At 38.0% G+C, this 12,410-nt stretch overlaps 1 protein-coding gene across 12 annotated transcripts in view; it reads right to left on the bottom strand.

The window, feature by feature from the left end:
• Positions 1-12,410, bottom strand: part of Myo81F (Myosin 81F) — a 1,428,838-nt gene that overhangs the window by 1,233,540 nt on the left and 182,888 nt on the right. For all 12 annotated transcript variants that reach the window (XR_011419017.1, XM_070216714.1, XM_070216710.1 and 9 more), the window contains exon 4: positions 1,944-2,051. Coding sequence is in view for 11 of the 12 variants with exons in the window: in XM_070216714.1 (XP_070072815.1) it covers positions 1,944-2,051 (108 nt within the window). In the remaining variant the exon portion in view is untranslated. The remainder of the gene's footprint in view (positions 1-1,943; positions 2,052-12,410) is intronic.

Here is a 12,410-nt window from a genome sequence, read left to right on the forward strand (position 1 = left end):
AAAACTATTGGTCATAGTCACAGTATTGGTTCCGCTTGTGGTCAAATCTGTAAGCGAGAGCTTGATGAGCCAGATTTAATAAGATTTAATAAACAATAATTTTAAATTTATTTTATTTATTATTTTTTTATTATTATTTTTAATTTAAAAAAATATTTAATAAATTACATAATGCAATAAAATAATAAATAAAATAAATTTAAAATTATTGTTTATTAAATGGACGGTTGAATAGATAATTGTAAGTTTTTAATAGATTAAAAAATGACTTTTTCCTTCTTGTCATTCAGAAATTGTCAAAACACTTAAAAGTTAAAAATTGTCAAAGGCCTAGTAAACGACGATAAAATATGAATTCCATAAGGATCCGACAAGAGTGGGAGAGTAGACCTATATGCTGCGACGTTTTTTCATAGAGAAAAGCCGAGGCCTTGTTAAAAGAAATCCGATATTTTAAAAACTAATCATGGCTCCACCTTTTTGACAAAAACCGATTAAAACTAACAATATAGCGCTTATGTTAAATTAAAAAAAAATTTTTTTTTGGGGAACCCGTTAAAAAAATTTTGTTAAATCTTAATTTGTTTTTATTTTTAACAAATTTTTTTTTTAAAAGAGGTTGTAGAGGAATTAATGCAAAAGACACGAAGTCAATCGGATTACTACAACCGGAGATACAGATTTTCAATGAGAGGGTACTTTTTCAAAATTCACAATTTTTGGCAAACTAAAATAAATTCTAAAAAAAATAATTTTTTTTCGGCCAAATCCTGATACACGTAAAAAAGTTTCAGACAAATCAAAAATGTGAATTTTTTTTTTATGTTTTTAAGGTTCTTTGGGGGTTAGATCTGTTCGAAATAAACGGTAAAAAAGAGTAAGAGTTTTTCTCTGCATTCGCTTAGCTAACCAAAATGATATAGCTAGGCTACCAGAACGGTGCAGTTAAGGTAGGAATAAGGTGAGGTTAGGGGTTAAGTTGCGATTAAGGAGGTATTACATTGGTTAGGGTAAAAGTAATGTAAGGGAAGGGTGAAGGTGAGAAAGGTAAGGTTCGGTTCGTTTGGACTTTAGTGAGGATAAGGTCAAGTTAAAGTTAAAGTAAGTAAGTATAGTAAGGAAAATTTTTTTTCAGGTGAGACTAAAGTTAGGTTAGCTAAGAAGAGGAAAATTGGTGCTAGGGTGGGCTAAGACGAGGAAATAGTGAAAACAGCATTAAGGTGCTAAAAAAGTGTGCCAAGGGTTAGAATAAAATAGGTGGGGTATGTTATGGTTAGAAGGAATAGAATATTAGTGCGTTTTAGGTGGGTTTACTGTTTAGCTAAGGTTACGCGGGATTTTACTCTGATATTAATTTGAATTTGAGTATACGTAAAAATTAGCAACAAACGCTTTGCTAATAGTGGCGGACAACGTCGCTTCGGTTATTGCTAGTACAGAATAATTTTTTAGCGAGTCCCCTAAACTAGAGTATTACCCTTTTTCTCCTGGTTTGTCGCCCTTCAACTTTCAATAGCGTCACTTTTCTTTAACACTTTCAACCTTGGGTACACACTGACAAATTGAGTTATGCAACTTAGATGTTAAACTAGCGGATTTCTGAATTCAATTAAATCGGCTATTTTAATGGTTACTTTAGAGCGCGGCTGTAAACTCTTATCCGCCTCTCAACACTGAAAGACTAAGATTACTAAGCAACATCAAAAATGTACCTCGATGTATGCTATATTGTTGAATTCGTTACGAATTCCCAAGTTAAAGTTCGACGAGGTATCACAGGCAAACGGATTCATGGTTTGTTTTGATATTCAAGTTTTTTAACGAACTCAACAATATAGCATCCATCGAGGTAAATTAAAAAAAGAATTAGTTTTGTTACATAGTGTATTTAGTGTCGGAATTATATCACTGCGTTGCCAACTTCTAAATCAGTTTCAACTTACCTGATTTATTTGGTCTTCGGTAATGCTTGTATAAGCAGCTTCAGCCAAGGCAAACACATGAGGCGACAGGTTAACTGACTGTGATCTATGATATTCGGAAACTAGTTCCTGAAACAACAAAATTTGTACAAAAATATAAAATCAGATAAAAGTATTAAAGTAAAAGCAATAAAAGCATAACACAGGCCGACAAAATGTGACATGGGTCGGTGTCCAGGCCTGCCACCATTTCATTTCGATAAATGAGGCTTTTTTAAGCATAAGTTGTCACGACGTCTATAGTCCACCACAGTGCTGCCACCACTCAGCTTGAAAAACCGGACAGAAAAGTAAAAAAAAACAGGGAAAAAGAGGACAAAAAAAAATTTAAAAAAGGACAAAAGTAAATGCGCCTCCATTTTTCTGTTTTTACCAAAGGGAGATATATTTACTTAATATAAATGGATTTTATATTAAATTCAATTATGTAATGATCTATTGCGCCTGACTCACAACCTTCTTCGTTTGATCATTTTACCATGGTCAATTTTTGTGCGTATACGTAATAATCTAAAATTATTAAAATAATAAAAGCATTTCAAGTAACTATATTGGTAATACAAAAAAATGCAATATCTGCGTCAAACCCGAATAAGAGTCGTTCAAATATGAATTCTTTTTCTGACAAAAAGGCTGAGAGTAAAAATTGAGAACTTTTTAAAGTGTTTTCCTCTTTTTTTTGCTACAGAAAAAATCGTACTATAAAGAAAGTCCATCGACTGCATTACAACTCTTTGATAATTTGTAAAAAGAATTATTTTTAAAGTGCCGAACTATAAGAATAATGGTTAAAACGGCGTTTTAGCATATAAAAGCAGGTTTATACACTTTCGACTAGCAAAAATAACACTCAAAACCTTATCTTTGAAAAAAGGACAGATTTCCGGATAGGGGATGTTTGAATTTTTTTCCGGATAAAGTCGTTAAAAAAGGGACAGATCTGTCCGGAAAGAGGACAAAATGGCAGCACTGGTCCACCAGCTCTGGTATTTGCGGTATCTTTAATTTAAGAAAATCACAAATTTTCTTCGTGTTTTGGGATATATCTTCAAGAGTGGTCAATAAATTTTAGTAATCTTTTCGGAATAAAATAGTTACATGTGTGACGACCCATCGTCACAACAACTAAATACGCATCACTAGAATCGAGACCCGAGTTATCGATTTCGGGATTCTCGGCATCGACCACTCTTGGCACACTAAACAGCGTCTATATAAGCAGAGGCAAAGCCTCAGATCATAGAAATTTCCCGCCTCTACTTAAATATGACGATATATATCGGTTCTTTGCGCACGAACCAATAACAAATTACACCTATATAACCCAATTCATACGCTCAGGCAAAATAGATTTATGATTAACATTTCATTACACTATTACACATTAATTCATCACACATTTTTAAAACATCACATAGACAAAGAATCTCACACTAATATCGATAACACCTTCACCGGATTTCATCGCAGAATCACACTTCATAAACACACAACACGACCATCTCACACTTATATTCGTTTTGATCAATTTCTAACCAGTGTCTTGAAATTTCATTTCACACATAGGCGGTGGCGTTTACCCGTTTTACATTATACGGGACGGCCAAATAAATCTTCCCCAATTTTTTGGTTGGTTCGAAAGTAAATTAATATTCAAAAAAAAAAAAAAAAAGCCTCAGATCAGGGACAGCGAGGAGAAAGATCCGGCTAGTGGTGCGGGATCCGTAAGAGCTCGGTTTTAAATCGGCTCTGCGATCTGGTGAGGATCACTGGCGTCCCGGTTTGGTTTCCTAGAAATCACCCCAGATCCAGTCGTGATCACTGAGGCGGCCCGGTTTACGTAATTCAGGCCCACCTCAGTGAGTTCCCCCAGATGTCACGTTTTCGGCTGCCGACCCCGAAACGAAACGGATGTAGAGCGGCCGTTCGAAACTAACGATGCCCGGCAGACCGAAACTAACGATGCCCTACATTCCCGAATCCCACTCAAAATCCAAGTAGATCGCTCCCAACGACCCAGAACACTACGAAACCGACGTACGCACGAGGAAGCAGTCCACGTACCGGCCCTTCCGCAGCGCCGACGCGACTACACGCCATCCCGCAGAGCCAACGCGATCACTCGGCCCTACCGCAGCACCGACGCGACTTCACGGCCCATCTACAGCGCCGAAGCTCGCAACAAGCAGTGAACCCCTTGGCCCTTCCATAGTGCCACGTCACTGACAAGCAGTTCATGACTCAAGCAACTCGCCTCCTGGCCCTTCCGCAGCGCCAGATCACGGAGACGACAGCATTCAGGTCAACCCCCCTCGAAGCAAGCAGTTCATCACTCGTTCACTTTATAGTTCTATCGCTCTGTGTCATTATTAAGAAAAGGGAGGTAAATCGATCGTTAGAAAAAATATAAATATCTGTCGCAAACTCTGACCACGGCGAGCTATACGGCTTCCCAAAACAGGGTCGTCACACATGTATCTTGTATACGGTTGTTTTGGAAAATTCAATCTAACTAAACCACACTCTTGTGGTGGTGGACGCATTCTAAATGATGACCCCTTTGCAAATGTCTTGAAAGCCTAGGACAGCACTGAGTTTAACATAAAAGAAAATAGTTACTAAACATTATAAAGTTTATTCCTTAGGGCTAGTACTCAACCCAACAAAAAGTCGTCCAAAACAAAAAACTCCATCGAGTATTAGGGGAGAATGGGGTAATTTCGGTGTTCATAAGTCTTAAAAATATATAATTTTTTTGTTTTAGCCCTTCAAGACAGCATGACACAACCAATAAATTATTTTTGTACAGATAATATTAAATGTGTTTTAATAGTTCAAAAGCTACATTTAGTTCTCGACGAAATTTTTTCTGTATGCCACAATTGGTAAGGGATAAGATACAGGTTTCTTTATATAATACACAGTGCTATAAAGTGCATTTCAGCGTTAGTGATTTTTAACATCGCGCCTAATTTCGGAAGAAAAATAATTATTTCTAAAAAAGTTCTGTGTGGGGAAATTTTGCCACCCTATGCTTAGGCTTAATTCGCACCTATTTTAAATACATATTTTTTTTATTTGACGAGCTGGCTAACGAACAGACTACCGGCAGCAGCAACAAATATAGGACGTCAACAAAAATGGTACGCTTGATCAGTGTAGCATATTTATAGGCGTTAAACTCCCTACATTTTTCAGGTGACGAAATTGCCCCAGTGGTGTGACGATTTTACCCTCCTATGTGGCGAGATTGCCCCAGTATATTGGTTTTATTTTTAATTTTTTATAAATCACCAAGGTAATTAAAAAAATAGGGGAATGTCACATTTTAAAGCTTGGTGCTAGCCGCATTCAACAATAAAAATAGAAATATAATAACGTGTCTCAAGATGGACAAAAAATAGCTTTGAAAAAATGCTGACGAAATTGCCCCACTCTCCCCTACTATAAAAGAGTAGATGTCGATTTGCGTCATGTGATCCCAGCCCAAACCATAAGACCTAAAACTCTGGAAAAAATTGCGTCTGAATCGTGTGTTAGAGGAGGTGTGCACTAAAAAATTATTTTTAAAATTCGGCTCCTAAGGACTCCCAGGACTCTCGAAAAATGCAAAATTGGTTGATTAACCACAGTTACCCACAGTTTCCAACCAAACAAGTTGATATTTTTTTTAAGCTTTGTTTGTGGAAATCTTTGAAAGCCCAGAAGATGAGCCCCAACCGACTTCCGGCACTTAATTAATTTTTCCGCACCGATTATGTGATCGGATCCGTTTTTGGTTTACAGTGTGAATAAGTAAGATATTTTTTATTTTTATTTTTTTTGACCCACGGTTGATTTTATATGATTTTTTTTGTTTGCGGGGGTTGCGGGGGGCCTTTTTGGCAGCACGTTGTTTTTGTTTTTCGCAGCACTCACGAACGTCAGCAAAAGCAGAGCGAGAGAGTAGTGAGCAATTCTAAATCGAAATGTGTAGCTAATTTGTTAAATTCACAAGGTATTTTTGTTTTGATTTTAAATAATTCATCAAAGGGTATTTAAGGGGAAAGAAGGGAAAAATTGTAGTCGTCACATTTAAATGTAAAAAACGCAACGAATTACACACACATGAGCTCTATTCTTAAAAATATTCTTTAAAAACAGAATATGCACATCAATGTGTTCAAAATATTAAATGTTACTTTAGCGTTCAAAAATGAAAATTCCCATTTAATTTTCTAATTTTTTTTATTAGTTTTGTCAGTCCTGAAATAAAATTGAACTATTTCCGAAGATGCATTACCTTCAATGCACTCAAAAGAAATAACTGAAACGTTAATCAAAACTTTCTTAATCTTTTCTGAATCGTTACTGTGAAGGAAGTAAGAAAAACAATTTTAAAAATTCCAAAACAATTCACAAAATTATGATGAGTGTCTTAAAAATTAAGGACACAAGGTATCTTTGGGTCAAAAAAGCATTGTAGAAGAAAATATTTTTATTTAATTTTTAAATGCTGTTCACAAATTAAGATTTTTAAACTTAGCTGTGCCTTTAAAATTTTTAATGCGCCCACATCATCGTGTGGTTGAGTTAGATTGAATTTTCCAAAACGACCGTATAAAAGAGACATGTAACTATTTAATTCCGAAAAGATTACCAAACATGGTTGACCACTCTTAAAGATATATCCCAAAAGACGATGAAAATTTGTGATTTTCTTATTTTAAAGATACCGCAAGTACCAGAGCTGATGGACTATGGCGTAGTGGCAAATTATGCTTAGAAAAGCCTCATTTATCGAAATAAAATGGTGGCAGGCCTGGACACCGACCCATGTCACATTTTGTCGGCCTGTGTTATATATGTCTGAGAGGAAGTACTGTAGCGTATCGATAGGCATGAGACTTTAAGGTATGACCATGGGTCGTTGGGTGGTGTTGGTACTAGTCCTGGTAGAATGGAGACTCAGTTTTGCGAACTGGGGCTGTGTGTGGCTTCGTATGCGTTGCTAGATCTGGTCCCTTTTCTTCTTTTTCTGGTTTCCGGCGTGAAAGGGTCACGCGTAAGTCTAGGAGTACCGATGAGCAACAAAGGCAACGAAGAATCGCTGCATCCGCCAGGACCGAGTATGGAAAATAAGAAATAGGACGATAAAGCGACCAACAACGACGACTTGCACGGGGATGACTTCAATTCCCCGACATCAGAAGTGGGATTCGGCCCTAACCAAACTTCTTCAAGGGATGTCTTCGCATTGTTAGAGCAACAAAACCGGAATTTTCTGGAACTGGTTAAGAAGCTACAGACGCCGGTGAACGAATTACAACAGACTAGCGAGATTTGCTTGCCGAAATGCAATCCGGACATTGCTGGGGTGGATGCCACGTAGTGGTGCGCTACGGTCGACATCATTTTGCGAGCTAGACCATTAAGTGACAGCGCTCTTATATTGGCGTTGAGTAAAGCTTTGGAAGGCGCAGCGGCCCAGTGGTTATCACAAATATGCTACCCAGGAATAAATCGGCAACAGTTCCGGCCATTGTTTGAGCAGCGATACGAGACATCAGAAACGCCAGCCGCCGTCATTTTGAATTTTCTTAATAGTCGTCCAAGCAACGGTGAAAGTTTGCCTGTTTTTGCGAGTCGCAGCGTGACGTCATTGTGCACAAAATTTCGTAATTTGAATTCTGAACAAATTTGCATAGTTTTAACCGGCGTTTGCAACGAATGATACACACAACGCCTGTAAACAATCGACGTAAACTGCAAGCGGAGCTGCAAATATTTTCAGCGTTACATCAAACTGGGAACCGGACACCAAGCGAGCTAAAACTGTGGATCTCAAATGTTATCAGTGTGGAAAACCAGGTCATAAAAAGCAAGACGTAGATCTGGAATGGGATCCCAAGTTTCGACAACTGGAAAGGAGTGGCGTTCAGGACAACCTCGTCATGGAAGGGCAAATGTAACTTGCTACAGATATCAGGAGCCAGGACACATCGCCACTAATTGTCAAAAAAAAAGTGCAGAGTACCGGAGTGGGAGTAAGATCTGAAAAAAAGGTGGAGCTGTGCGCTATAGTGGAACCCCAATCGAGTATGCTGGTTAATGGTGAGAGATTCCCAATTACATTTGATTCGGGGGCTGAGTGAAATTCTTTGGTTATTTTGTTTCATATAGTAGTAGATATTGGCTCAAGGGTTTTTAGTGGAAGTTTCCTACGATAATTTTAAGATTGTTCAAACTAAAGCTGTGAACGTTTGTGAAACCGTCAAACATACTGATTTTGATAGCATTGAAACTGAAATGGATGGAAATGAAAAAGAAATTTTAATATCATTATTGAAGCAACACTCAGAATCTTTTATCGAAGGCACTCCGCAAACGCGTGTGAGTACTGGGGAAATGCATATTTGTTTGATTGGACCGACTAAGACTGTACAAAGGCGACCATACAGATTTAGTCCAAGCGAAAGGGAGTTAGTACGTGCTAAAACTAAAGAATTAATCGAGTATAAAGTTATCAGACCTAGTAGTTCACCATTTGCTAGCCCTGAATTATTAGTAAAGAAGAAAAACGGCTCAGCAAGACATTGTGTTAATTATAGGGAATTGAATAAAATACAGTAGCTGATAGGTTTCCATTACCGTTGATAGCAGATCAAATAGCTAGACTTAGAGGAGCTAAATATTTCACTTCTCCTGACATGGCTAGCGGGTATTACCAGATTTCAATGCATCCTGAATCAATTGAGTATACTGCTTTTGTTACTCCAGATGGGCAGTACGAATTTCTATCGATGCCCTTTGGATTAAAGAACGCACCCTCAGTGTTTCAAAGAGCTGTGTTGAAAGCACTTGGCAGTCTTGCTCATTCGTTTGTACTCGTTTATATGGACGATATATTAATTAACTGCAGGAAAATGCGAACTTGTCTGAAAAACAACTAGTTATACAACTAATATAAAGCAACCGGAAGTAAAATAAAAGATAAACGAATTGACTTAACAGAAATATTAGAAAACTGGATTTTGGTGGAACAACAAAAGGATTCAGAAATATCAGACATTGTAACTAAGTTGAAGAATGATGATTTACCGTTAGCATTGGTTGCCACTTACGAAATTAGATCAAATGTTTTGTATAGAAAGATTCAAAGGAAATCAAGACCTTGTTGTTTACGTACGTTCCGCTGGTCAGTTATAAATCAGGTACATGAGTCTATCATGCATCTAGGTTGGGAGAAAACGCTAGAAAAGGTGTACCGATCATTACTGGTTTTCTGGTATGGCAAAATATGTTCGAAGATTTGTGGAGAAGTGCATTACATGTAGAATTTTTAAGGGGAAGTCAGGAAAACGAAAACTTTAAATACGTTTATCTGTTTCACACCTTTTCTTTGGACGCTAATACTTGTATAAGCGCAATGAAATCTTCGATTGCTATTTTTGGCGTGCGAACACGTTTAATTGCCGATCAGGGACGCAGCTTCACGGGCACAAAGTTTGCTCAATTTTGTTCTAACCAAAATATACAATTACATCTAATCGGAACAGGTGCAAGTCGAGCCAACGGTCAAGTTGAAAGGGTTATGAGTACACTAAAGAATTTGTTGACGGCTGTTGAGACTAGTTCTAGATCATGGCAAGATGCACTTGGGGATGTACAGTTAGCCCTTAATTGCACAGTTAATCGTAGCACTAAGTGTAGTACTTTAGAGCTTTTGATTGGTAAAGTTAGACGACCACTGGGGTTGATTCCTATTAGCGATACTGAAACTGAAATTGACAAGATTAAATTAAGGGAGTTAGCCGCTAAGAACATGGAAGAGGTTGCTAGATATGAGAAGACAAAATTTGATAAAAATATGGATAAAGTAATTCGGTTCTGTGTGGCTGACTTTGTGTTGCTTAAAAACAGTGAGAGACAGCAAACGAAATTAGACCCAAAGTTCAGCGGACCTTTTTTGGTGGTCGAGGTATTGGACGGAGACCGTTACGTTTTGAAGTTTACACAGAACAATAGACGTTATAAGTACCCACACGAAAGTTACCGGATGTGCAAATTCCAGAAGAGCTCGATGCAAATTTTGAATAACAAAAGTTTGTTGAAACAGAAGAGGGTTCGTGAAGTCATGTAATTGACGAGGGTTGCTTTAGAAATGTGTTTGAAGAATTCGTGGAGCCATGTGTTGGGCGATGGACGAGCAATGTTGTTGATGAATTCGTAAAGCCATGTGTTGGACGATGGACGAACAAAATGCGCACAGTCAATGTGTTTGACGGTGGTTTTAAAAGATGGCTAATAAAAGTCTGGTTATGTATTTTGAATTACGAAGTTATGATTTAAACTAAATGATGTATAACTTTTTTTATTTATTTATTTATTTCAAAAATTAGCAAATATCTGCCAATATAAACCTAACTCCTACCTCCGCCCGAGTAAAGGAGTTTTTTTTAACGATATGCTCCGACTCACATCAAGTGGGCAGAGGCAAGGATAGGTGATTAAAAATATTTCTTACATTAAAGTCCACGGAACATTCAACAAACAACAAAAAATACAATTTATTATATTGAGTACACAAAACTCAAAAAGGATCGTGCGCTTCAAAATTCGATTGGCAAATTTCAAGACCAATAGGCCGAAAGTAGCGGGATGCTCTTACGGGGATCGAAAACCGTATTTGGCCGAGTAAGAAGCAGAAGAAGAATTTATAAGTCCAGTGATCAACTTGTGGAGGAACATCACTCCCTGGCAGGTTCGACGATCCATTAGCGAGGGCAGGTTCAGAAGACGCAGTCTATCGACGTAGGATGGCAGGTGACGTTGTGTTTCCCAGTTTAACCCACCTAAAGCAAACAAAAGGAACTGTTTCTGTACCGATTCGATTAGGTCCTGATATTTAGCATATTGAGGTGACCATACGCACGAGCAGTATTCAAGAATAGGTCGCACAAGAGAAATGTAAAGGTGCTTTGTGGTGTATGGATCCTCAAATTCTTTAGACCAGCGCTTTACAAACGCAAAAACCCCTTTTGCTTTACTGACAATGATGCCGATGTGATTGGTAATGTTTAGGTTGTGGCTAAATAAAACTCCAAGATCTGTTACGGAATTAATGCGTTCAAGATCGTTCATCCCGATGGAATAATTAAAGAGGAAAAGCCTCTTCCGATAAAAAGACATGAAGCTACATTTAGAATTATTTAAGAACAGCAGGTTCTGGAGGCACCATGATTGCAGATTGCATAAGTCCGCTTGCAGGAGTACGTGAGAATCAACGTTTGTAAAGGGCATGCAAAGTTTTACGTCATCGGCGTACATCATCACGTGGGAAGAGAGAATTACTTGAGGCAAGTCATTTATAAAGATACCAAACAGAAGTGGTCCAAGGTGACTCCCTTGAGGAACGCCAGAAGTCACATGGACAAGGTTTGAGATCGAATTTTTAAATAATACTCTCTGCGTCCGGTTCAATAAGTATTAAGAAATCCACTTCGTCAACGAGATCGGGAATCCCAAAAGCGTAAGTTCTTTTAACAGTAACTGATGGTTCACCGAATCGAAAGCCTTACTGAAGTCTGTTAAGATTACATCAGTTTGGGTGTTTGTTTTAAACGCATTCCTAGTAACTGTAGTAAACTCTAGAAGGTTGGTTGACGTTGATCTACGTTTCATAATGCCGTGCTGTGTTGGGGACATTATTGAGCTACACTGGTGCTGAAGCTCAGCAGTAATTAACTGTTCGAAGAGTTTGGGAATAGCACTGAGTTTTGCAATCCCTCTGTAGTTATTAATGTTCGATTTACTTCCCTTTTTATGAAGCGGAATTATAAAAGATTCCTTCCAAACTTCTGGAAAAAATGAGTGCTGCAGGGATAACTGAAATAGTTTTGACAGTGGCCCACACAATGCACTAGCACAATATTTTAAAACGCAGCTTGGTACAAGATCGGGACCAGAAGAGAAGGATGACTTGATTCTTTGCAGATTTTGAATGATTTTGCAGAATGACCTCAAGTGTAGGGTGATAATTGTCTTCAGGACTAAAGAGCGGGTCAATTCTTGAAACGTAGGCATTGGCGAACTCAGACGGACCTTATCCAAGATTTTATTCGAGGAGTTCTGAATAGAGTTCAATTGTCCCAATAAGAGGTCGATTAGGCCGTGTACCAACTCGTGAGGTAAACAGGGAACAAGAACATTTGAGTCAGGTGATGACATCCATGATATGGAAGGTAGGTTAAAGTAGCCCATAACAATAAGATGGTCGTTATTGCCGAGGGTGGAGTGAATACTCTGAATATGAGCAAAGTGCTGCAGATATACATTAATATCGGACCGAGGTGGAATATACGAGCATGAGACAAAAACATAATAGTCATGAACGTTAATACGAACAGCAACAAATTCTAAAGTGCTTTCGGAGTCGATTATCGTAAT

The sequence above is a fragment of the Drosophila takahashii genome, chromosome 3R, assembly GCF_030179915.1.
Source record: "Drosophila takahashii strain IR98-3 E-12201 chromosome 3R, DtakHiC1v2, whole genome shotgun sequence".
NCBI lineage: Eukaryota > Metazoa > Arthropoda > Insecta > Diptera > Drosophilidae > Drosophila > Drosophila takahashii.